Below are 27,001 nucleotides of genomic sequence, written 5' to 3' on the forward strand. Positions count from 1 at the left end.
TGTGAAAACAAATCTGATTCTGGTCTCTCGGAAGCAAATAACTAGATGACTTAGTTCAGTATAAATGTACAGGTTTAGGGTGGTATGTTGGTTTGTTATGCGCGACAAATCTCAACGGGGGTCTGTAGGCCGTTATTGCCTGCTCATTTAATAGAGGAGGTGAGGTACTGGCTTTCCAGCAGCTGAAAGGCTCGTTTTTACAGACTGGCTTTTCTCACGGCTTCTCTCCATGGCTCCATGTGCTGTCCCCACCGTGACACGAGCCCTTGCTTTGGCTCGGCCCAGCGATCGCCCTCTTTCACACATTCTGTGCATCACTGTTTTGCTTTTCTACAGTTTTTATACCTTTCCCTCAAAATCAGGTTCCTGGTTCCCAACCGGCAGCATTACCCCCTGAGTTTTACACCCAGCTCAAAGCAAGCCAACCCACAGCCCATGCGGCGCTGGGGCTAGCTCAGCCACGTGCTGCTCTCCGCCTCCCCTCCACTAATAACCACACAGCCGCCGAGAGGCCACGACTCTGGAGATGACGCTGCAGTGACATTTCACTAGGGATGGTATCGCTGAGAAGCCAGTCGATGCAACGATTTCTTTACCAGAATGATGCTGCCACTTCCCTGGGATGAGACTTCATCGTTATCAAAGTGGGTGTGAAGGCAGTTGTCAACCTAAAATTATGGGGAGTGTAGAAAAAGTTACACCAGCAGGAGAAGCACAGTTGGGGGAGTGCTGCTATTTTTTCTTACATGGCAGGATCAACATCTGCGGTTCATGATACAGCAATGGGCGCGGTGGGTTGCCCCTGCGGTGATACGCCATCCATCAGCTCTATGGAAAGCACCTTGCCTTGCACGGAAAGAAGAGGCCCAAAAATATACACTTGTTATAATGCTGCGGAGTATCCTCGAAACGGGTGTTATCTCTGCAGAAGATGGTGAGCTCCCAATGCCATCTTGGCCCCACGGCTGCTGCGTTCGCAGCCGTGTGTGCCTGGCCCCAGGGCAGCAGTGGGGCCAGCAGCTCCACCACTCTCCTCAGACACTTGAGAAACAGGCGAGCGAAGATCCATGGTACCAATCGATACCAGTCAATACGCCCACATCTTCCAGGCCTCTTATGTTGGAGACCATCTAAATGGTAATGCAGTTAATAATGTTGAAAATGGTCATTTAACTGAAATAGGAATGCTGAGAACTGTGTTTTCAATGAGAAAAAAAATACGTATTTTTTAAATGTTACTATAAACTTGAGTCCTCTGTTCCTCCACAAACAGATCAGATGGAGCGAAGAGTGGTATCAGGCATCCAATAATGGCAAAACACGCTGCGTCACAGGGAGCTCACAAAAGCTCAAAGGCAGATAGGCGCCATCTGAGAAACAGCAGCTGCTCCGGCTATTAATTTAGAAAGAAAAAATACAGTTTGGGGTGAATCACTGGTCATTCCTTGATCCAAAAAGCATCTCAAATTACTTGACTGGAACATGAAGTCCAGCCCGAGCGCATTGCAGCCTAGCAACCTCTTTTTATTCAGGGCAGTAAGGACCAAGACATCAGGAAAACGTTCAGGATTTTTTCACGGGACTTTCCAGGTGCTGACCAGGTGCCAGGCGCAGGGAAGCCGGGCGGCTGTGTGCGGTGCTCTGCCAGGCTGCTGCCTCCCGGGCTTGAAAGAGGAAATTTGCAGATTTTTAAGCTCCTTTAACTCACAGAGAGTTTCTCTACTGAAAGCCCTGTATTGCCTCTCGATTTAGGCTTCAGTGACATTTTTAGGATTGACTTTTCAGGCTAGCAGAAGGGAAAAATGGGATTTTGTTCCTCCAGAAGGAGATGGTAGTGTATTTTTAAAAACAAATTATGTATGAGGGCTAATTAACTTGGCATTTCCAACATAGCATTTTCCTAGATGAATCTGCTCCAACCGCGATCACATTTTGTTGGAAGGAAGTGTCTGCGTACCATATCTTTCCACCTGCTGCTTCGTATGCTGTGATATTAAGGTCATGAGCCATTTTCCAATGTCTTGTGCCTTCCAATTAAGCAAAGAGTGAACCGAAGATCCCACGTATGCTTTAGCTGTGAGGGCTGAGACGTCTTGCAGCGCGGCTCCTTACGGCCCAGGTCACTGTTTAACAGCGAGAAAGTGCCTAGCAGGAAAGGCTCCTCGAGGGGTTTGCTGCAGAGAAACGATTTAACCAGCGGAAATGCTGTTGTTTCTGCTCACCGCAGAGAAGAGCTCTGAGAAGGTCACACTAATGAGGGGAAGGGCGCTACGTGGTGAGGGATTCATTTCCTCCTCCCGCTCTGCGGCCGGGCTAATAATCTGTGCTCTTGCAGGCTGTGAGCGCGGGTGACGGCTGGCAGGCGCGGGGGCCAGACACCCGGGCGAGCAGGCAGGACGAGGCAGGCAAAAACCCTTTGATAGGGCCGGGGTGCCCGCACTGCCCGTCCCGCTGCCGGCTCCAAATCTTGCTTCCTGGTGCTGTGTGCTGCTTGGGGGTCACATCATGCACAGGGGCGCTGCTCCCCCGGTTTGCCGGGGAAATGCAGCTCAAGAGGGAAAGTATAAGCTTGCTTTGACCTGGGTGGTTATTTTACACTGATGTTATTTCAGCGTTATTTAATTCTCAGCAAAGTCCTCCCTGCCCTGCCATAACTGCTTCCCGCCCCAGCTGCCTTCCCTGACCTCGGGGGGTGTCTGGAATTGGCGCCCGGTGGATCTCCTCAGCCAGCGGCTCATGGCTGCGCTGGGCCGTACCAAAGCCAGCGTCGAGGCGACACAAACCATGTCCACTTGGGGACTTTGTATCCTCTGAGGCTTTATCCTAAAGAAGAGGAAAGGGGTTTGCCTGTATGTAGCCAGAGAGCGCTGAGCAGCGGCGGCTGAAAGAAACTGCTTGCAGAAAGCACTGAGGCATTGAACCAGCATAGTCTGTACCAAGGAGGAGTTAATGGGCTGTTCTCAATCAAAAATCATATTAGTGTGTGCTGATTTCAGCTAATAGTGAGTCCATATCAATTCTCCTCCCTGCATGTCCGCTCGCTACCGCCCTCAGTTGAATTAAGGTGATCCAGAGGGGCTTCGTACTGCTTTCAGAGAGAATACGTCTTATTTTTTTTTCATGAGAGTCACAGGTAATTCATGCAATCTACGCCAGACACAGAAAATTCAGACCCAAGTTTTCACCCACTGTGAAATGTTGTGGTCACTCTGAAATCAGTGGAATATACCCGTGGGCCCAGCGCAGATGTTCGGCATATAATTTCGGAAGAGAAACTCTCAAGACTTTGATAGGACAAAGGAATAACAGGCACTGACCATAAAACCAGCCTGTGGGAGGGCTGCAGTTCTGCATGGCTAAGAGTATATATGCAAACTGAAATCCTGAACAGCTTTCATCCCTTCAGCTTTTCTTCCCTTAATTTTTAAGCCTCAGTTGACACATCTTCAACTAATGAGCTCTGTTATCCATTTCCCCCACTTATCCAAACGATAAGCATAGGTTGGGGGGTGTGTGTGTGTGTGTGTGTGTGTGTGTGTCAAAACTAACAAACCCAGCAGACATGAATGTGAAAACAAACAAAACATTCAGTTGTTGTAAAGCCTAAAAGCTCTAATTAGGGTTCCCGTATATTAGACATGATACAAACAAAACAGAGTAAGTCTCCTGCTTTTGAGGCTGTTCCAAACTGCTCTCAGAAAAAGCCACGCTACTCAGTTCAAAAAAGGTTCCAAATTTGGGTTTTTTCTCTTGATGCGGCAAAGTGCTTTTCTGCCCTTGAGCTGAGCGAGGCGGGTGCTCCCCAGCCGGAGGACAGCCAGCAGCGCGTCGCGGGCTGCGCAGCACACACCGTACTGAGCTCCTTGGCTTCTGCTAATGGTGTTTGATTAATTTTCATTATCAGTGTGAGCAATCTTTGGGCTTTCTCTGCATCTGTCTTATTTAGAGTTGTCTTTTCTTTCTCAGTTAAATGGCAGCTCGTACAGACAGTGATCTAATTGTCCCTCAGCGCCTGCTCGAGGCAGTCAAAGTTAAGGATGGTACATGGTACAATTTGCAGTCCATGATATATGCTTCTTAAGGCTCAGATCAAATAAAATGGAATAGCAGATTAACCAGTAATTAAATTAAGTGAAAACGTAATGTGCAGGCTAATACTGAGGTCACAGAAATGTTTGGGCTGGACAACACTAAATAATGTAGCAAATCAAAATATGCATGTTGCAGTCACAAAGCTGCAGGACTAAGAGCCTTCGCGCAGACACCCTAAGCTAATAACGTGCACTGCTGCTTCCTCTCTGCCAGGGCAACCAGCCTGGGCAACGGAGACGTTCACGGGTTTTATCCTGCGTCTTTGCAGGGCTGTAAAACTCAGACACGGCAGCCAGGGCACGAAGAGCTCCCTTTCTGCTGGGGGCAGGGGAAATGCCCAGGGTGGTTTCAAGCTGTTCCCCAGGGACCTTTCAGCACTTTCAGCTGCGGAGTCGGAGGTGCCTTGTGCCAGGCAGCGCGGCTGGGGCTGCCACAGCCGTACGGGGACGGAGACTCTGCCGGCTCTGGCCCTCTGGGGAGGCCCAGCAAGGAGCCCAGGCCCCTCTTAAATGTCAAGCTTAATTTCCACCCTCTCCTATCCCTGCCATCCCCTGACCACAGCATGCACCTGCCAAGGCAAGTCTTAGAATCTGTAGTAGAAAAATTTAAAAATAATTTTAACTAAAAAAAAGAATACTGTCCTTTTACCCACGATAGCGCTGCACTGGGCTGGCACCCAGGAAACACCAGCTTGTTCTCCTCCACTGCTCCCAGACTCAGTGCCCTGAGCTCATCTTCGTGCTCCCACTTCTCAGCTATACAGTGAAAAACATCAGCTCTGAAAACGAGTATTTGGGGAACTGCTGTATTTGCCCTGTCAGGCTGTCTCTGCGCTCCCTCACGCCTGGGGCGATTCCCAGAGGTGCGTGGCTTTTGGAGAAGAGGCAGGAGGAGGCTCTCCCCTAACCAAAGCAGACCTTCCTCTCCACAACAGTCAGTCCCGGCAGCTCACTGCCCTCTACTACACAAAACCAGGAGTTACTTGAACTGCGGTTATATTTTAATTCACTGCATCAGTGAAAACAAACACGGTCCCTGGAGCACAAACAAAGTCATTCCCAATTACATTAGCAAGCGGCAGCGCACAGTGTGAAATGGCAGCCCAAAATCAGCCGTCCTCCCGTGTTTGGGCGGCGGGGAGCTTCATACTCCCTGTTTTGACAAACAAAACATCGCTATTTCAGTTAAGTATTTTTTTTTCCTTGTAAAACATTTTTTGTTAGTTGGTAGAAGAGGATTGTCTGGGGTTGCAGGTGGCGCCCCAGACCGGCTGTGGGATGCAATGATGCAGTCAGGAAATGGACACGGAGCTGCTTTGCAGAGCGTTGTCATGGGAACGGAGCAGCCAGGGCACCGGTGGGCCCTACACAAACTCTGGCAGCGTGGTGGCATGAAATCAATACCGTTCAGCAGCACTAGGACAGCCAGCTATGAGGTTTTCTCTAGCAGAGATTTAATCTGAACAAAACCCAAAGGCCAGAACTCGAGTCTGTGGGAAAACGTTGTCGCTCCTTTTGAGCAGAATGAAGCCACTTGATTTCACACAATGTGAGACCTCAGAGGAAAGGACTGAGATTAAAAATATCCGGTAGAAACACAATGTCATCCAAAACCCTCTGAAATAAGGGAATGTTAGAAAGCAGGTTTTGAGGTCTTTGTTTACTTACATGATTTTGTTCACTTGACTTTCACTGCTTGTGCCCATATTAATGGCCTATTAATTTGGCATGCACAACAGTTAACTACAGAAGAAAAAGGGTTTAGCCCTATGTGTAAACCACCGCTGCGTACAAGCTAAGACTGCACAGTACTGCTGTAATGTCAGTATTTGTGGTCATCTGAGATATCTGATCAATGTTGTCTTTGAGTGTAACTGATCTCCTTCGTGCAGGTATATGAGAATTTTCCTTACAAGAAATACCTTTTGTGATCCTGTAGTTGCGAGGGATGAGCAATGGGAAGAAGGATTTCCTGGGTAGAGAAGAACACAGAGACTCCTGCTCTTGCAGTTATAAAATAAGGAGTGGTGTATCTAGGGAAAAACAAAAGAATACTGTTAATGCTACAACACAGAGACCAGCCAAAGTAGAATCAAATACAACATGTGAGCCTGAATCTGGGAAAGGTTGAAAATCTTCACCGAAAAAAGTTAAAAGAGCAAAACTCTACTGCCTCCAAGCTTTCATTTTATCTTGCCTAGGTTTGCTGACAAAGTGAAGAGCTCTTAATTAAAGCAGGCATCTGCAGCGTAAGTGCGTGGCCGCTGCTGACCCCGGCCAGCAAGATGCTGCGCGCTCGCGCCTCATTTCCTACGGCCACCCCAGTGTGAACGACGGGGCCCCACATCGCAACGGGCTTCCTCGATGTGTGTGCTGGGAACGTGACCAAAATTTCAGGCAAGGGAAGAAAGCCCCCAACGCATGGGGGCGTCCTACATTTACTTGTTGAGGTTATTGATCAAAGCACCTCTGATTAGCAACAAGCTTGAGAACAGTAAGCATAAGCTTTACCACAAAAAGGCCTGTCATTGTATTCTAATCTTAGTCCTGCATTGCCTTTGATACATGTCCCACTGGCTACGGTGCTTCCATGCAGGTTACAGCAAAGATTTGACTGAAATGGATTAAATACACAAACGCAGAAGCAGTGCGTCATGCTGCGAGGGACGAGCTCAGAGTCACAGACTTGAAGACTGCGACTGAGCAGCTGCGGACCCCTCTCCGTCTATGGGCTGCCATCCCTTGCGCTTGCTGCACGTCTCCTTTGCTGAGAGAAGGGATGTGCACGAGATAAGCACACGGCATGTGTCACTAACTGACACCGTACGCAGAGCGCTGCAAGCTCCCCACGCGGGTGCTGTGCGGAGCCAGCTGGTGCTAACGAAACGCTGCGGTGATGAGAGCACAGACTGACCTTGCACTAGCAGGGAAGGACCTTGAACCCTTACAGCTGCGGAGGTGTCTGGAGTGGATTCACTGAAACAGAAAGACAAAATAGATGTACAGCTCTTTCGGCACTTCCCTCCATTTGCTTCATGTCATAAATAGCAGTACAAATATAGAGCTATAGAGGGAAACACAGTTTGTCTAGCTTGTCTTTTCCAAATGCGTATCTGTCTGTTGTGAAAGGTTTTACATAACTTCTTATGGAAGATTGCAAAATAATGCTTCAGTCATGAAAGGATTCCACCAGCCATTACATTACATTACCGTAATGGGTCTCGGAGATGAAGTATATTGGGAAAGCTCGCTTTTACTGTAAACCTTGTACCCCATCCACGCACCGGCATACATTTCTCTTTGTATTCAGCAGAGACCAAAGACCATTAGACCAGAGTACCAGCTAAAGCTGAATGGAGCCACTGAAGTTTTGGCTCAAAACAGAAACTCATCAGAGAAAATTGTGCTGTTTATTTCAGGGGATTCAGTACCGGTGACAGAATGTATTCAAACGGATACTGATGACCAGTCTGCTGAAAGGTGAATTTTCTCGTTAGCCTACAGCAATTGACATTGTAATTAATTGCTTCCCATGCTTCTTTGCTAAGTAAAGGCTGCTGTAGTAACAAGTATTGCCATCAATGTAATTTTTTAACCAAATATAGGAAATAGACAAAAGAGAATCTGTACTTTATTCTTCTTTCTGTGCAAGTGTTATAAGGCTGTCATGCTGGTAATGACTGCAAAAAATGCTGATTCAATTACTTATTTACATAATCCCTTTAGATACTCTTTTATATAACTCTTCATAATGAAAAGACTTTTTCAGCTGAGAAAAGGCACAGAAGCAGGCAACTTCTGAATGTGAGTAAGCTAAACTGACATAAAAAGATGGTAATTTGCATTAGTAAGAAATAAGCGTAATGTAAATTATCATAATGCTGTCGACTCTGCCTGCCCTGAGGATCATTGCCTGACACCGAGTGCCTGTTCCGGTGCCGAGTGTGAAGCATACACCAGGCAAATTGTCTGATACAGCACAGTCAGTCCAATGGCATCACTGCTCAGCGTATAAAGTTATTTTACAGGTAAATGGGTTTAGGACGCTGGTATTCAGATGTGACTCAGCGCAGCACTGTGAGGCAAAGTAAAGACAAAGTACCGCCGGGGGGCTGGGGGTGTGAGCGTTGGCAGTGGAGACAAATATCACAGCCGACAAAATTATTAAAAGACCACCTATAATTCCACACAGTGTACTCAGAGCAAAGCATAATATTTAGCTTAGAGAGGCTGGCTTGTACTTGCAATTCTCAAATCTTATTATTAAAGCACATTTTATGTTATTTTACATCAGCAAATGACAGAGCTCAGATCCATTAGCTTTAAGAGGGTTTATCTGGTAAGGGCTGAGTTAGGACTGCAGGAAGCAGCCTCCACTTCACTAAAGCTCAGACACCACGGAAAAGCCTTTGAGAGAGCTCTTGAAGATGAAACCCCTCTTCGGCATCCCTAGAAGATTACACAGCTGAAGAACAGCTGCAGATAGGGCTGTTATAGTCAGGACAATCGTTTTTTCATCAAAATCAACCTTACCTTTATATTTTTTAAGAACTGGATGATGACCCATGGTTTTTACTGTGGTATAACAGTCTTGTTTCTGACACTGGTATGCTGAAAAATAAAATTCAAAACTGAAACTGAAAAAAATCTAAACATAGAAACTTTCAGTATTTTTTCTTAATAATTCATCCAGCAGTTTTGCTTACTAAATCACTGCTTACTGTTTTCTGGGGAAAGAATGGGCTCTGCTTCTAGGAGAGAAAGTCTCTACCTCCTGCAGTGGCCTGTTGCTCACAGGCTCCCCTTTTCTTAGGGGTGACCCTGGATTTGAAGAAGCTCCAAGACAGGGCCTGAAGGTACCAAAGGCTGTTCCAGCAGCCAGAAAAGTTTAGTTATTGACTGTGTATTAGGAATCGTTCAGTGTGTTAGAAAAAAAAATATAGCCTGTTAGAAATCTTTTCCTCACAGTGAGCCGTTCCAAACACAGAGTGATTGATGTCTCTGGAACTGCATGTATTTACTTCAGCTGAAAATCTGATCCGTGTTTTTCTGAAGATGCAGTATGTTTTTCCAACTCAGCAGTCAATTTGCCAATCACAAACTATGAGCGTGGGTGGTTAGGAAGTCAGAGAGCCACCTTCATGCTTCAAAACACTTTCAGTGCAGATACAATCATTAAAAAGATGATTTGTTTGGCTAAGGTTGAAATCTGATCTATGCTCATTGTACTACTCCGGTGGCAATTTCTCCTGCATTTTAAATAAAAGTGTTTGTGTTTCTATAGTAACACAAGTTACTTTGCTGAGATGCCTGATTCATCATTAGTATTATGCAACCTACTGAATTAAAACAAAGTATAATAATACAACTAAGCTATATATAAAGGATTATTTTATTTCCTATGAAATTACAGCCACTTACTGGAGGGTGGAGAAGAAAAAAATAGAGCAACTCTTTGACAATGTACAGTGTTGCTGCTAAGCAGTTTAGGACAGAAAATGGATGTAAAAAAGATACAAGATATAGTAAACAGTGGAGGGAACATGGGCAAGGAATGTGACTAAAACATAATGTCTGCAATTTCTCCTGAAATCCACTGGAGAACCTGAAATGAATACAAGCAGTTTCTCTGGCTGGGCTCAAACACCAGTTCAGCACTGACTCCTGTGCAGGAGAGCAGCTGAACCCAGGCCCAGCAGCATCAGGCAATCTTTGGATTTTCCTACCCAAGGACAGGAAAATTGAAATGTGCTTGATCTGTCAGGTCCCAAAGGACTGCAGCTGAAAATGCCTCTTCTCCTGAACATTTATTGCCCCTCCGAAAGAAGGTGAACACTGTTCTTGGATGGAAAAAACTAATAACCACAAGAAAAATAGGGAACGCCACTGTATTTTAGGGACATTATCTTGGGGAAAATCTGTCTGTCTATCTATCTGTCTATCTATCTATAAAATGTTAAAAATATATGTACTGGCCTTCTATGTTCAGTTATTGAAAAACTCATTACCAGCAACTTCAACGTCTCATTTAGAATGGTATTTAGTATCACTTTTAACACACTTCAATACTTTTGTGTTTTTTTAACCAACCCATGACATGCTTTATAGGCATAATTAGCATGAATTTTATTTTTAAGCTTAGCTTTAACCTAACCAATTGAGCAAATTTTTTTGACAATTTGTCAGAGCCTTTTGACACAAGGAAAATATTATTCTTGGTGCTGTGCATCAGCAGGTCTGCATACAATAATTTCTACATGTTTTGGGAGAGTGAAAAAGTAGGATAACTAGTGTGATGTTATATGTGGCTCTCCATATGTTCTCAATCATTTAGTAATCTGTGTTCCCTCACCATCGCTCTATGAACAACTGGGAAATTTCTTCTGCAAAAAAATGCAGCAAGCCTTATGGAAAGTATTACTATTTTTGTTGACCTATGCAAAATAGTTTCTTTGCTTATTCTGGAAAGCATTAAATATGTCTTGTTAAGGGGTTTCGCCTTACTTGCTGATGGAATCTTGTCATGCTGTCAAAAGCTAAGTGGTAACTTAACAAAATACATAAATAATGCACTGGCGTCAGGACATTACCATCATCTGCTGTAAATCCCTCGGGACAGTAGACACGAGATGGTGCACCCCACGCAGTTAGCATTTGCTTCGTAGTTAATAATGGAGGTAAAATCACCTTTATGCTCCAAAAGACTGAAAAATCTTAGATGCAATCGCTTTTGGTAGATCAGAGCTCAAACTTTTTTTTTCCTTTGTATTTTGAGCGTGGCTGATTATCACTTCTGTGGGTAGTGTATAAAGAAGCACCGAATCTGTTTTTTAAGTGTTTCATGACTCTAAGAGATTGGCGTTTGAAATCAAACACCCAAAATATGATCGAGAAGCAACGGGATGATCCAAAAGGTCGAGGAGGCCCTTCACCAGGACCAGCCCCGGCTCAGCCAACGACGGTCTCTCCGTGACAGGCCGCGACCTGCTGGGCAGCCCTCGCTCGCACCGCTGACGCCTCTCAGCACGGCCCACGAGCCGCAGCCGCTGCCGGCGCCCGCACGGCGGCCTCGCCGCCCGGAACCCGCCGGCGGCGCCGCGGCAGCCGCGCGAGCCGCCTTCGCGGCCGGACGCCGCCTCACGTGAGGCCGGCGGAAAGCGGAAGTGATGGCGGCGGGCGCTGGGGGGCCGGCGGCGCGGCGGCGGTGGCGGCGATAAACGGGCGGGGCCGAGCCGAACCCGGGGCTCGACATGGCGGCCCGCGGCGGGGGCTGTCTCTGGCTCTGCTCGCTGCTGGCGCTGGCCGCTCTGGCGGCGCTGGGCGCGGAGGCCAAGGTGAGCAGAGCGGGGCGCGGAGGACCGGTCCCGGTGCAGCCCCGCGCCCCAACGGTCGCCCGCGCGCCCCCGCCCGCGCGCCCCAACGGTCGCCCTCGCGTGCCGCCCCTCCGTCCCCGCGCGCACCCCAACGGTTGCCCTCGCGCCCCCCCCGTCGCTCTCGCGCCCCCCCCCCGCGCGCCCCAACCGTCGCTCTCGCGCCCCCCCCCGCCCGCGCGCCCCAACCGTCGCTCTCGCGCCCCCCCCCCGCGCGCCCCAACCGTCGCTCTCGCGCCCCCCCCCCGCGCGCCCCAACCGTCGCTCTCGCGCTCCCCCCCGCGCGCCCCAACCGTCGCTCTCGCCCCCCCCCCCCCCGCGCGCCCCAACCGTCGCCCTCGCGCTCCCCCCCCGCCCCGGTCGGCGAGTGAGTTGGCGCGAGGTTATAAGCCCCCGAGGTGGGACGTTGGTCTCTCCCGGGGCTGTTTTCTGGGGCCTCGGCTCAGCCTCCCCCCACCCCTTTTAATGTGGTTGCTGGTACTTCAATTGCGAGACTGCTGGGTTGCTTGGTCAGGTCTTTGGCCCCGATTCCTTTAGGTCTTTGAACTTGTTCTTATTAACTTTCCTAACCTGCTGGTGGAAGACCTTAGCTGTGAACACTTTGCTTGTTTGTTTTGTTTTTTTTCTTTTGCTATCCCACAAGTACATCAATTCACTATCATGTATTTTAATCCTTACTTTTGTTAAACTAGAAAAACACAGATGACAGGAGAGTCCCTTCTGAATATCAGGGAGCAGTCTTTTGCAAAGCAAGGGCTAGGTATGTGACATTTGTTGTTGAGCAGAACATAGCAAGAATTAGAACTAATTGAGTTTTATCTGTTTTTGTTTCTGTACAAAGCTTAAGTTTTTAGCATTTTATTTAGTTTTGAAATAATGCTTTGAGATGCTGTCATATGACAGCATCTAGTCGTTGTTGCATATTAATTGAAAAGGTCTTGTTTGAGATAAAACTCTTCTTCTTTGGCTGACTATATAAAAGGAAATTGGGATCTGCCAGATGTCTTATTTTATTTTCAGCTTGGTGCACTACTTCCAGTCAGCATTACATGTCTGAGTGCTTTCATCTTCTCTTTTATTCCGTGGTGGCTCTTCTGGCTTCTGCTGTCTTACCCTAGTGGAGTGTATTTAAATTTTCTGTTGTTCATCCTTGTAGCTTAACATTTTAGGCTATAATCTTATTGTCTCTGTGACTAACTGTGAGAACATAGTATTTCCGAATAGCCAAAGTCTTCCAAATTGCTAAAGCACCTTTATATCTAGGTTGTCCTTCTTTTTAATGCTAATACCATTTGACTTTCCTATGGCAAGACCAGAAGTACCTTGGTACATAGTACAACTGAGGTTTTCCAGCTGACCTACACCTGTTTAGCAGGACTCTGACCTGACTGTTCAGTATAGGTGTTTATTTATCAATAGTTCTTTTGACAGCATTATAAGAGATTGTCTTAAGTTGCCTTGAATTTCAGATAAGCCATGTTTACCTTTTGTGTCTTCTTGTTATTTCCTCAAATATGTTATTCTGATTTTGGTTTGAGAATGCTCTCATCTGTAACTCCTTGCCCACCATCTCTATTCTCTTCGTGGGGTTTTCTACTCTTGTACAGTTTGGGAAAGGAAGGGATTATCTTACTTGAATATACACTAAGTAGTCTCTTTCTGGAATTCCTTTCTTCCCAGGAGTAGTCTAAATGTGAACTTTGGATGCTAATTCTTTCTCACTTCCCGTAACTGTGGGATGTTAATTTTCCTCACTTCTTTTTTCAGTGCCTGTCATTGCTTAAGCAAGTCTTAGAATTGTTTCCCTAAAGCTTGCTTTCCCAAGTTTGCATCGTTTTTCACATTTCCTTCTCCCATATTTGGTATTCCAGTTTGTACTTCTCTGTCTACCACACAGTATCCTGCTGCTGTTTAAGATAAGAGGGCCATAGGTTATTATGGTCCGCCTAATAGTTTTCCTTAGTAAGTTGTTTTTGTTGTTCAGGAACAATAGTAAATGAGTACAGAATTATCCAGAAAGGCTTCTTTGCCAGCCTCCATTTGCAGTTAATATTCTTTCATTCATTTTAAGCTAGGCACTGTGTCTATATTATACATAAATTGAATAGCCGACTATGCCAACATAAGTAACTCCTAAAAGTATGTTAATTGTTAAAAAAAAAAGTGAACTTCAACTGCAGGTTTTCTTTGGAAGAATGTATTTGCTATCTAAAAGAATAGTATTACTTGAGAAATTGCTTTGCTTACTTCTTTTTTTCAATAATTTTGAAGGATTGTTCTTAAATGTGAAGGAAATTCTAGGTAAGAATATTCAGAGATGCTTGCAAGTAGTTTGTGTTAAATATTTCATGTATTGCATCAACATAGTGCTTTCTGTACCCTGCTTTGGTCACTGGTGATAACTTGTGCTAAGCATGTTGCTTATTTTTCAGAATTCTGAGGATGTCCGATGTAAATGCATCTGTCCTCCTTACAAAGATCATTCTGGCCATATTTACAACAAAAATGTTTCACAGAAAGATTGGTGAGTTTGTGGGGCATCAAAAATTATAGTGAGTTCTACTGGTTAAAGTTGTATTCCGCTGTGATTATGTGTGAGTCTTCTGTAATGAGGCCAAGAAATTACATCTTGTGCATAACTTATTGGTACTTTACTTTTAAAAGTATCCCAGAGTTTGTCTCCAGCCAGGAACAAGGCCCAAACCCCGTAATCCTTGCTGTGTCATCTGGTTTTGTTTGCTTGCATATTTAGTTATTTATTTAGACTCAAAAACAGTAGCGGAGAAGGGGGTGTTGTAATTGAGTTCAGTGATTTGAAATTGTCTGTAGAATGGCTAGGAAGCGTGGCCTTGGAACCAGGACTCAGGAGGGTTGTCTGCTCTCTCTCTCCTCTTAAAACTTGCCATATCATTTGGAGATTATTTCTGGAGATTTCTGTTCTGTTCTATTTCTGTGCTGTTTCCACAGCCGGAGAGAGTGCAGATCCATGAGACAGCTTGAGCCATCTCACAGCACATTGTTCCTGACATTGAGAAGCCTTTTGCTTCTCTGTGCCACAGCCATGCGCTCTGCTGTGGCATTTGTCAGACTGCTGTCAGAGCTGAGGAGTGGCATATGCCTGGCCAGGGATGAGGGGCTGGGGGAGAAAGGGATGTGGCAATGACTTACTACATTGGCCTAGCTCTCTTGTGTAACTTCACCTCGAGTGTTGTTGTCTATGCGAGTGATACAAATGAAACACCACGTTTTGAGCTCAAGTTGATGTCGGAAGTGGTCAGAAGTTCTTGGATTAACCTATAAAAATGTGAAATACTTCTTGGCATATTAACTCTTCTTTTATGAGTTCTTAATATATCTGAAGACTTATCAGTCTGATGAGCAGCAACAGGATAGCAACTTGATTCTGAAAAAGCTTCATGTCCCTGAGTAGTCTAACTGAAGTAATTATAGGAATAAATTTAATGATACAGGTATGTAGAGCTGTGTCTTAATTTATTAAATTACTTGCAGAAGAACTATGAGAAACAACATTGTAAATTTCAATCTAACCTAATGAGCATAAAATGCACTGTCTAATAAAAATTATTACTTGTGTCCCACGTGATTAACTTAACAACATTAGTCCTACTATGACAGTGAGGAAACATGATGAGAGAATTCCAGCTGCAACAGGCATTTCAGAGTAGCAGTATTACTGGTGTTGTCACTGATTACTCCTCTGCAAATGGAAAATGCATTTTTCGGTGGGTGTTGATTAATACACGACTTACTGGCAGAAAAGATCCTGCTTCCATTTAGTTCAGTGTTGGAACTGACTGAAGGAAAAGCTAGTTTTGAAGGCTTGACTAATTTTGTGGTGAAATACTGATGCATACAAAATCTATTTTCTTATCTTAAAAGCCATTTTGTTGAGATCATGTCTTAGGGGACCATCTGGGAATATTTTATGGCTTTGATCTTCTGTTTGAGATGTCTTCTTGCTACTTATAAAAGGCTTGATTGCTGGTTCATGAGCGCTAAAATAAGGAAATTTAGTGCTGTACTTTGACTTCTGCATCTGTGTAAGTGACTTATTATTGAATAGAACAGGCTGATAAACATCATCCTTTTGGTATTAAGATAAGTCATTCGTGTGAGACGAAAGCCAGATTGATTTTTAGTGTCTTTATGAATTATGCACAGTATAACGATGACTTGGCTGTTGGCTTATCCTGACATAAAATTAAAAATTAATTTTTAATACTGAACCTGTATCATGCACGATGACATTCTTATTTAGGTGTTACAGTCCTTTGGCTTGAAGTGCTCAGTTCTTCAAGCTTCAAAGACTGGCCGATGGTGCGTTATGTTAATACCAGTATGAGCTGATGGTGCTTTGATCCCATTAAAAGTATTCACTGTTCTAGATTAAGGCTAAGAACTATCGCAGGCAATGCAGTCCTGACAAATAACGCACTAGGCAAGCATAGTGATGTCTAAGTCTAGGCACCTAGCAACAGTGTGTTCATTTAAATAACCCACTTTGAAAGAAATCTATTGGTGTTTCATGTTCAGAGGCTGGCTGCCGTGACAGTGGTGGATTTGGAGGGGAGGGAGGACACCCTGTCTTCTAGCTGAAAAAACTGAAAATCTGTCTGTGCAGAAGCTGCACTTCTGACTAGCCTGGCTTGCGCAGGAAGAAACACTTCCTCAGTGGTGATATTGTAGGCACAAATGAAAGGGTGGGAATGCAGAGGCAGTAGAGTGGGAATATCCTTCAGGAGAGGATCATCTTTTTCCACATTTTCTTTTAAAATTACCATAGAATTGCAGTCCAAGGAGATATATTAAAATTCTGAGATTTTAATAGCTTTTACACTTCCTAGCAACTTGAAACACTGAACTAGAGAAAAGAATGCTGATCTTAATATTTGGTAATTTACAGTAACGGCCTTTCCACTGTTCTTAAGCAGCATACTGATGTAAGCTTGCAGTCTTACGAATTATGCAGCAATTATGAAATTGCTTAAATTATAACTTGCATGTATCTGATTTTGTAGTTTGAATGCTGCACTCTGGCATGGAGACCATAATTGCAATCACAAATAAGTGGAAAAAATAAATCTTCCATTCCTCTTGAGAGACTGGATTAGATGTTTAATAGTTTTAGTTTTGAAGGAGAAATGCAAACAAAGCAGAAGAGTTGATGTCTGGCCTCATGGCTCTGCAGCGTCTTCATGTAGCGTGGTACAATGCACCATCATAAGCTACTGCTGTCACATCAGGCACTTTATTACCTGCTTGTGACTGTACCAACACTGAGTTAACCAAGGTAAAGGCGAAAGCTGTTTTCTTCTGTAAGGGCTATGCGCTGGAAAGGAGCTTGGGATGTGAACTCTCAACGACCAATCTGAGTCAGCAAAAGGACTGGAATTACATAAGTTACTGGCAGAAGTAGTCTTGTGACAGCTGGATTTAGTGCTGTGGTATAGAATGTCCACAAGACTGTCAGTCACACTTTTTGGCATGGGAACTGACTTATATTTTGTAATCTTTTAAATCAAACTATGTGTTTGCATCCTGCTCCAGTGCTGAAAACTGAATGCTGTTTGTACACTATTATGTTGCTTGAAATAACAACCCATATGACTTTTTTTTTTGTTTGTTTAGTGCCTGTAACTCATGACAGTAAAAACAAGACTTCTGTTCATGAACACCAAAAAGAGATTAATCTTCCTTCAGACACTGGAGGGATAGAATAAAGCTCTTAAAGTATGATGAAGAAAGAAGTGGGTTATAGCTGGAATTTACTTTCATCTGATATCAGTGTCGAATGATGCATTTCTTCTGGGATTCTACTAAGTTCTGAATGATGAGCAAGCTCAAATCCTTGAACTTGTTATGCTAACAGCTGTAACATCTTGTATTTTTTAGTGAAAACAAAAACATCTGCGTTTAGTTAAATTTTTTACAAAACTTGTTTAGTAGCTTGTCAACAGCCTCTTCCTTAAGTAAAATAATTGGGGCGTGATAATTTGTTAAGTCTTGGGAACCTATAATTAAGAAAAATTTTAACTTAACAAAAGGCGACTTCTGAACTCATGCAACTGGAGGCTGCATGCATCTGAAGCTGTGAGATTTGTCTGCATAGTAGAATAGATAGGGTAAAACCAGCCCAGAACTGAGTGGTTTTTTTTTTTTCCTTCAGTGACTGTCTTCATGTGGTTGAGCCTATGCCTGTCCCTGGGCCTGATGTAGAAGCATACTGTTTACGTTGTGAATGCAAATATGAAGAGAGAAGCTCTGTCACAATTAAGGTGAACAATATCATTTTGTTGGTATATATTAAATATTTAAACCAATTAGTAAATAGGTGTGTCGTATTTTAGAGGACTCTTCTTTTTAGCAGGAAAAACTTTTCTAAAGCAGAATAAGATTTAAGGGTTCCCCCCCCAATACAATTGTTCACAATTTAGCTTGAATAGTAATGATAACATCAAGGTAAAACTGAAGGAGCAGGCTTAAGAACTTTTGCTGAATATCTCAAATCTTGAGATGAAGCTTTATACTCTGCTGAAATTCTGAGTGTTCTCTTTTTTGTCAAGCTTTGGACTTGATAATTTACAGGGTCTCTTATTATTCAGCTGTCTTGCTTAGTAGAAATTTCCTTTGTATGCTGGGAAGCTAAGATGAGGAAAATCAGCCATGTTTGCTCTAATTTATTAGAATTATTAAATTCCCTGTTCTTTAGTTTTCTTATCCCTTCAGAGACATTGTCTCCTAGGCTGGGGTGAATAGATTATGCAGTTTATCTTTTCTTCTTTTATAGCTTAGATTGCATTTTCTTTTTGGTTTTTTAGAAGTTTAGTATGTTTTTTGTCCGCATTTTTCTTGGTGATCTCTGTGGATGTTTGAGTGCAGATCTATGCTAAGTGTGAAGGAACCCCTAAATTTTGTCACTTCAGTTTAATGCCCAAACTGTACAGTGGTCTTGGTTGGGGTGAGATTTATAACACCAAGTTGTATTGAAAGAGATAGCAGAAAACTTTAGCAAAGCCTAGCTAAGGCAAACTTTGTTTCAAACTGTATTTCTCTGCCTTCAAACTCTTGTGATATTGTGTTCATAGTTTGGTGGCTCTACTTTGTGGGTTTTTAAATTGTCTAGTTACACTTCCAAAGATAAACAGGCTTACCACAAGCTTTGCACATGCCATTCTTTTAGTCCTTGCTGCCTGCTGAGAGACTGTGAAGGTAATGTCCTAACACTGGCATAAACTATGCGTATGTTTTATATTGTGCAGGTTACAATCATCATATATCTGTCCATTTTGGGCTTACTTCTTCTGTACATGGTTTACCTTACATTGGTGGAGCCTATACTGAAGAGACGTCTCTTTGGACATTCACAGCTTATACAGAGCGATGAAGATATTGGGGTGAGTTCACCTGAGTGAACACATACTTGGGATGATGTAAAGATTGGGATGGTTATTTGTTAAATAAGTTCTTGGGATGAATAGCTTTTTGCCAGGCACTTAACTTCTTTTCCTGAAGGGAGAGGATGGTCTTCACAGGGTTCATAAGGCTGTATAATGACTTCTCTGAAGCCACTATTTCATTTTTTTCACAGGACTAGAAAGTAGTAAGGTGAGGAGTGCTTACTCTAGCTCTAGACATGGACATTATTTTTCAGAGCAGAAATAGTGTAGTAAAGGAGGTAAGCTCATATAGGAGGCACATCTTCTAAAGGGCTAAAGATTAACATGGTCTTGCTAGTGATTGCATTTTATGTGAATTACCTGCTACTTGGATTTCTCTCTACAAAGGGAAGGTATACATTGAGGGATTACTGCCTCTTTTGTACTCCAGGTTGAGTTTGTTGGTGCTAAAAATTCAAGAAGGAATTATTGTAATGAGGTAATATAAATTATTTCAGCATGAAGCACTGTTAGTATTGCAGCTAGAAGCAGAAATGTGATAGTATATTCCCACAGATCAGAACAGCCTTTTAGAGGAGGAAAAGGGGAGTAGTCCATTGATGACAAATGACAGCAGACTTTCCTCTCTCTTGCTGGCCTTCTCCATCTCTGACACAATGTTTTTAACTTCTAATGAAGACAAAACAAAACTGTCTTCAGTCCCATTGCAGGAAGGGCATTTAAGACATTATGAAACCTGGTAATGGAAGCAGTGAAAGGCTTTAATGCCTGGTCAGCGTTGATAGGGAAGACTGGCTGATGGGAGTAGGTCATCTTGCACCCATGTACCAGTACAGGTTGGGAGCCCACCAGCAGGAGAGGAGTTCTGTATGAACTGATGAACATCTGTAGACCTCTTCCTTTTAAATTTTCTTTGCCATGTTGTCTGTGCAGAAACTGACAGTAGTTAGTTAGCCTTTGAGCTGCGACCATTGCTTGTCAGGCTAGGCAGTACTATCTAACTTTTCCTGTGCGCTTTTTTGTCTCTGTGTTTCTTGGTGGAAACTTGCTGCTATTGTGATTTTGTTTCACTGTGAAGTGATTTGCCTCCTATTAACTTCCCATTATAGATATATCCAGCTGTATAATCTTTTTATAGTGAGATTATAACCCTTTGGGTCAGGGTTGTCTTTTGTTCTATATTAGCACACTTCTTAGCCCAGTGAGGCCCATGTGTGTCTTTGGCATCACTCCAATAGATATCATTAATGATGATCTGTGTGCTACTGAGAATTATGATTGAACTACTCAGCATGTCACAAATAAAGCATCCGTTAATGTAAACACTTTAAAAAACTTTTGGGAATAAAAAGGAAGATGACGTGTAGACATAACACAAAGGACAGACAGTTACTTAATACAGGACATATGTTGGGTTTTTTTTCATTTGCACTGTACGTTGCATACATGAGGCTTTCTGACATTAGCTTTAAAAACATGTCTTTGTAGAAAGCAGTCTGACAAACACATAAGAGGTTCCATTCCAACTTTTACTGTTTATGACTTAGATTTATTTATTAGAAGAAAATACAGCTTTGCAGGTATTGTTAGGAAACAGAGTAAATATTAAACAAGCACTCAGTTATTGTTGAGCTCTTTGTCACTTAAACAGCTGTATTTACACTTTGCTTTTAGACAGCTTAGTACAATGGGTTTAGTTTGGTAAACATCAGAGTGTGTTGGTTTTATATAGAATTTTTGTGTGAACATCCCAAGCTGCCTTACAGTAAAAGACTGAGAGTTGGCAGAGCACCAACTCTTTAATTCAGTTTTAAAGTAAAGTGCATTCATGATGATAATGGGAGGGTCCCAGTGTCTGGGTCTGTTCTAGGCTTTTACCCCAACAGCTACTAATGGATGCAAAGCTCTAGGCATCTCTAGGCAGCAAGTAATTGTTTGACTGTGTAGTGAAGTTTGGTGTACTTGGCAGACCTGTGGAAGGTACTTTGAATGAAAAATGGAAGTACATTTCTAACTGTCAAACACCTGTGTTGTCATATTGGCTGACTAGCTGGTTAAATAGCTTGTATTTTGCCTAAAAAATTATTTTAATGTACTCGCTGAGTGGAATTGTTGAGCTCTAACTACTAATTTTTGCCATTTCAGGATCACCAGCCTTTTGCAAATGCTCATGATGTGCTGGCTCGTTCTCGGAGTCGTGCCAATGTCTTGAATAAAGTGGAGTATGCCCAACAGCGATGGAAGTTACAGGTCCAAGAGCAACGCAAATCTGTCTTTGACCGTCATGTTGTGTTGAGTTAATTGTCTGTCTCAGTAATAACTGCAAGGAAGGACTAATTGAAAGAGCTGACTCATGTCTTCCTGATCTTACCACTTTGAAAGGGTTCTCTCTAATGGTTCATTACTGATAGAAAAAAGTATTTGAACTTTGAAAGAATGTACTGGAGTGGAAGCTATTAAAATAAATTTAGTTAACCAAAAGCTAAAAATCTTTACATTTTCAAATGACTTTTACTAACAAAACTTAAAAAAAAAAAGAAAAAAAAGAAAAAAAAAACCTACAGAAAACCCTGAGGTATCTTGGGTTGTCACTGTGGTACCTTATTTAGAGTTGTGACTTTATGGTGATTTTTAACTATATCTTTCTCTCTACTACTTATGTGGTCAAAAAGTACCTGGGAACACAGTAATTGCTTAAAGCTCACTAATCACTTTATGTAAAGACCTTTGTAAATATACTTGGATTTTCTGCTGTCTAATGCTAGGTACTAGAAATCTAAATCTTGCAGTGCAGTTTTTCATATCAGAGAATGAAATCCTGATTGGATGTGTTAATCATTTGATTTCTTGCATTCTTACTTTGAAGATGCTGTACATCAAGTGATGTTTGTAGATTTGATGCAAAACTTAAATGGACACTGACTCTTTGAGCTGCATACTTAAAGTACTGTGATGTAGATAAACTCCAATGCAGTGCATATTAAGGCAGTGTTGGCATTTTGTTCTGTTCTGCTCTGATAGCTTAATATATTGTATGTGTGATAACTCTTAAAATCTGCTCCCTTTCTTTTCATGGGTAAAGTCTCAGGAGTTAGTATATGATGAAATATTTATTATTAAAAAAAAAAAATCTTTCTGCATCTGTGTGCACTGATGGTATAAGGCACATACTTTCTCTAGCATGTGTCATCCTGGGAATTAGGTGTATTTTTTTTAATCTGTGATTCCGTACTCATCTCTCTAAGAGGTATACAGTTGCTAGATAACTGGCTTTCATATATCCCCTTTGGAATGTAACAATTAAAGATAAAACTGATTTTCGAAAAAAGGATGTGCAGTATCTTTGTCGTCATTTCTCTCCCTCAGTACCCTGCATGTAAATTCCATATATAAACGCATTTCTCTGGAAATGCTTCAGAGTAGAAATATGCAGTGTTGTTCAGTACTTGAGTAAGGGAAAGAATGGCTCACCAAATGGCTGATTGAAAAAAGCAGCTTGTAATCCCTGACTTAAATTTAGCTATGCTTATGTAGTTGTGACTAATTGTCTTAAAACAGCTTCAAATTCCAGTGTCAAGGGAAATGGTATATAGAACAGTGCTCTTGGTTGGGAACGCCAAGTGCAGTTTTGGCTTTCTTAATCAGCAGCCTGGGGGACTGGATGGATGTGGAAAATAAACTGATTGTACCTGGGCAGGTAGTTCTTTCACACCAGGGATGGAAACATAGCTGCCCCATAACAACATTTGCAGTAACTAAAACTAAAAACTGAATTAATTTGAACAGAATTTTAATGGGTGTCTTTAATTGATGGGGGTACAGGATTCTTCCTCTAAATAAAAAACAATAGAGAGCGGATTGATAGGACAAGAAATCTGGACTTGGGTTCAATTACTGTACTCAACATCCAACCTGATGAGTCAAGAATCCGTTATGACAGTAATGCACCTAGGATCCCCTGAAGAAAAATAATGCAAGTTCATTGTTGTGTGCCTGTCTACCAGTTCTAGTAGATGTTCAACTTTTTTTAAGTTAGGTGTCCTGTTCCCTGGACAAGTATATAGTGATGAATATATAGAACTACTATATAGATTGATTGCCTCATGCTTTGATTCTAAGTTTAAGCAGAGTTTTAAAACATCTGTCTTACTGCTGTTTGCTTCATGTTCTCAATTTTTCCCTTGTAGACCTCTATAAAGACTTTTATTAGAGGCCTATTAGAAAGCTTTATACCCCTTAAGATTAAGGGAACTTTCCCAAAATTAAAGTGGGCATAGTGAAGATTAAATTTGAGGATATTAAGTTGACTGCGTGTGTCCCCACCTCTGTTTTGGAGATAAATCCATCCCAAATTCCTTCTAAATAAATATTGACTTTCTGCATTTAAAATGGAGGCTATGAAAATGTGTGTGTTTATGCACTGACATTCCAGCTAAAATGTGATATTGGTACTAGCATCAAACTCATTTACTTGGTACAAGTATCAGTAACTCGTTTATCATTGTTAATATGCAGTAATATCGGCTTGAAAAAGCTGTAGACAAAGGTGCTGCAAATCAGCTGAGTCTTTCCAATTCCTGGCTTAAGCTTAGAGACTAGTCACAAAGCACGCTGCTCTGAAACCATCAGGAATGCACCTCTTCCCTTCTAACCCTGAAGAGGGTTTCTGAGCAGTTTCTTCTCCCCAAATGGCATGAAAAAGAAGGAAAAAGGGTTAAGACTTGGGTTCAGTATTAAGGTTTGGGATAGGAACACAGAACTTCAAAGTAGTTGAAGTAGATCTTGTGATGCGGTCATAAAATCTAATAGCAATTTAACCCATATTCTTATTCAAACATTGATATGTGTGTTCACTGTAATGATAAACTCTTAACTAAATTCTAGCTGGTTGTTATATTCAGACGTTAAAGTTCAAAATTCCAAAAAAATGACAATACCATTTTAGCGAACTGCAAGAGAATGCAAACAGGAAGTAAACAAAACACATTCCTGATTACTTTCTGAGGTAATCCAGTTGTGTTCAACAGAGTTTTAAAACTTCTAGTTCTCCCTGCCAGGATTTGTTGCCATCATAGGTATGGTGTGGGTGGAAAAGCCAAACCAGAAATGAGCGGGTCTAACTGTAAGCTACTTTGCATATTGTCAGTTCACTATAAATTACAGTAATCACTGACTCAGTGGAACAAGCTACATAATTCAGGTAAGAGACTTGCATATTGCTGTATCTAGCAATAGGTCTTCACTGAATATCCGTGTTTCTGTAAATCACTTCTATCAGCTATTCAGTTTCAATGCTTCCCTAGCTTTTTAATGACTTGTGTCTAGTATGACCTATTATTTGATTACATGTGATGTATGAAAAATGGAAAATATTAACTACTTTTCTTTAATATCATTCAGATATTATTCATCAGTTTTAAAATAGCACGCCTTGTTTCCTTGGATTTTACTTTCATCTGAAGATTGGTGAGTCTGTAGTCACAGGAAGACAATTCTAGCACTTGAATTTTGCACTTTGTACAGACAGTAAGGTGGCAGATTTTGTGGAATGCTGTTGTGCTGCAGAAGTGTGAGTGGTAAGCAACCAATGCTGCAAGTATTGCTTTTTGAGGGGGTTTTGGTTTTTTTGCTATATAAAAACACCTTTGCTATAAAGGTTTTTTTTTGCTATATAGCAGACTTTATTCTGTGGTAATGTGTTTACGTTATGTTACAGTAGAAAAAAAGAATAACCCAACATGTAATATTAGCGAAGGGAAAGATGACTGTCTACTATTTTCTTTTTATAATGAGTATATGTGTTCACCTCTGATCTTTCTGTATGCATAGTAATTTATAATGAATGTGTGTTCATGCTACTGGCCTACAGAAGCATCTGTTTTTAAGATGTATGTGACTCTTGTATAACCACATGCTATAAATGAATACGCAACTCACAGGATTTCTGTATTGAGATCCATTGCACTAGAGAAATGGATGACACTGAATACAGACGTATTTTGATGGAATATGGTATGAGGATAGGCCAACACTGAGTGACAATTCTTTCCCTATTAAAACTGGCAGGTGTGAAATTCTCAGAAGGCTTGTTAAAATCTCTCTGTGTCATTGTGAAGGATTAAGGGAATCCCGTTTATGTTGTGGAGCTCTGGTCTGAACATTTGAAGCTTTGTTCAGGTTCTTGTAAGTAGTGGAATCTGTCTTTCCAGTAACCTACTTAATGTTCAGGTGGCTTTTCTGTTACAGAGGGTGTAATAAAACCTAGGTGTTTTATAGAGAGCAACATATAGATGAGAAAGTGAATGGTAAGCAAGAGCATGTCTGGCTGGATTCTGTGTAGGCAGGTATTGCTCCCCATCAGGGAGGATGAATCACACTATTTTTTTTTTTTTAAGTTAACATTAGCTATTTTGCATGTATTTTTAAGTAGCTGTTAGGTAACAAAACCATCGTTACGATATGCTGAGATTCAACTGTTATATAATGTTATTGGGAAGGCACTGTAAGGTAGCTTCCTATGAGACACTGAAAAGTTATCTTTCTAATAAATATGTGTGATTTAAGTAGTTATGCCTGCTGTGCTGCTCTGAAGAGAGGGTATGTGTTTTTAGTGGGCCACTCTGAATTACAGGTTTCTAGCAATGCTCTAAGCACTGTGTAGAATCCCTTCTCCTTAGTAAAACAGGTTATAACTGGAGGAATGTGATCAGGATGTGATGTTTTTTGGGGGGGGGTTGCATTTAATATCAGCTAATAAATTGATCCTTTTGTAATTAATCACTTATCAGTAGTATCATATTTAGTATTTTATATCTGTGTTTAATATACAGGTAAGTGCAGGAACATGGGGACCCAAGGATATACCAGGTTTAGCAAGAATTCATCCTTTAGCCTTTTTGTAAAACTTTTTACATAGAATGGATGCAGTACCTGACAGGCATAAGATTAAGATTGTGATCCCTTCCCTGCCCAAGCTTTCTATCTACTAAAGACAATGAGTGAGACATCAAATGAATAGAGAGAAAAAGTAGTGTGCTGTAAAAGGCTTTTGGTAAGGGTAGGGAGTTTCTTACTTGAACTGTTGACTGGATTTTTTTGGAGAGAGGAGAAGGTAGAGAGAACATCTCAGATGTTGGCCTGTTTTTTCTGGGATATAAGTTTTAGTGGAATCCGAGTAAGCAAGATCTGTGTGGGAGGTATAAAGGAAGTTCCTCTTCCTTTCTAAATCTGAGGTCAAGGGAGACTTTGCTGTGTCCTTTAGGAGGCTTTGATGGCTTTATTTTCTTAAAATCTGTAGTGAATTTTTATCTGTGGTGCTGGTTTGCACCCTCCTGTATGTTCAAATGGAACATGGTCTGCTTTATGTAATGATCTTCCAAGATCACTCTGAAATGTTGCAAATGCATTAAAAGTCTGTCCTGGAAAACATCAGTAATGCCAAGTGTTGCTAAGTCCAGCTGAATGGGGTTTTTTTGTTTTGTTTCATTTTCTTTACTGTTAAATGTGAGTTGTTAAACTTACGTAATTATACATCTCCAGGTAAACTGCCGAACCTGATGGATGGCAAAAGCTACTGTAACTTCATGGACAAGTTGTCCATCTGTAGTGACACTCAGCGCATACAGCTGATGAGGTCTTTCTGTGCAGACCCCGTGGTTACATTTCATGTGTACCCAGAAACAGCAAACCAGGTCACTTGCTCTGAAGATTTGTCATTCCTTCCTTTCATGCCGGAGCATCTCATCACGGAGAGCTTCTACAGCGAGTCCTGCACCTTTCCCTATCAACTTCCCCATGCCAGTTACAGCAGAAGTGAGTACTCCTACGGGCCAGCTTTCATCAGAAAGAGGAATGAAAGGGAAAGGCAGAGAGTTAAATGTGTCAATGAAGGATATGCCAAACTGAGGCATCATCTACCTGAGGAATACTTAGAGAAACGACTCAGTAAAGTAGAGACACTCCGCGCTGCGATAAAATACATTAGCCACCTACAGTCTGTTCTGTACAGTGAATCTGCGGTGCCAGAAAAAAGGATCATGGAACCAAGCCAAGCACCCAAAGCAACTAACAAACAAAACCAGTTTTTGAAGACTGTCTAAACTCTTCCAAACCAAGCAAAAGT

The 27,001-nt window shown here is 42.2% G+C and overlaps 2 protein-coding genes and 1 long non-coding RNA gene across 3 annotated transcripts; 2 read left to right on the forward strand and 1 right to left on the reverse strand.

The window, feature by feature from the left end:
• Nucleotides 1-4,649: 4,649 nt before the first annotated feature.
• Nucleotides 4,650-11,281, reverse strand: LOC112985638 (uncharacterized). Its single transcript, XR_003259789.2, has 4 exons — nucleotides 10,682-11,281; nucleotides 8,625-8,702; nucleotides 7,006-7,067; nucleotides 4,650-6,124 (listed from the first exon to the last, which is right to left on the reverse strand). It is a non-coding gene; the product is annotated as an uncharacterized LOC112985638 (long non-coding RNA).
• On the forward strand, nucleotides 11,216-22,207 carry TMEM9B (TMEM9 domain family member B). Its single transcript, XM_064513039.1, has 5 exons — nucleotides 11,216-11,425; nucleotides 13,894-13,985; nucleotides 17,649-17,757; nucleotides 18,742-18,876; nucleotides 21,025-22,207. The coding sequence occupies exons 1-5, from the start codon at nucleotides 11,342-11,344 to the stop codon at nucleotides 21,178-21,180; spliced, it is 576 nt and encodes a 191-aa protein (XP_064369109.1). The 5' UTR covers nucleotides 11,216-11,341; the 3' UTR covers nucleotides 21,181-22,207.
• Nucleotides 22,208-23,354: 1,147 nt separating this feature from the next.
• On the forward strand, nucleotides 23,355-26,989 carry ASCL3 (achaete-scute family bHLH transcription factor 3). The gene is made up of 2 exons (XM_064513040.1): nucleotides 23,355-25,062; nucleotides 26,419-26,989. Exon 2 carries the CDS (start codon nucleotides 26,436-26,438, stop codon nucleotides 26,976-26,978), a length of 543 nt encoding a protein of 180 aa, XP_064369110.1. The 5' UTR covers nucleotides 23,355-25,062; nucleotides 26,419-26,435; the 3' UTR covers nucleotides 26,979-26,989.
• The last annotated feature ends 12 nt before the right edge of the window (nucleotides 26,990-27,001 follow it).

This window comes from Dromaius novaehollandiae, chromosome 5, assembly GCF_036370855.1.
Source record: "Dromaius novaehollandiae isolate bDroNov1 chromosome 5, bDroNov1.hap1, whole genome shotgun sequence".
Lineage (NCBI taxonomy): Eukaryota > Metazoa > Chordata > Aves > Casuariiformes > Dromaiidae > Dromaius > Dromaius novaehollandiae.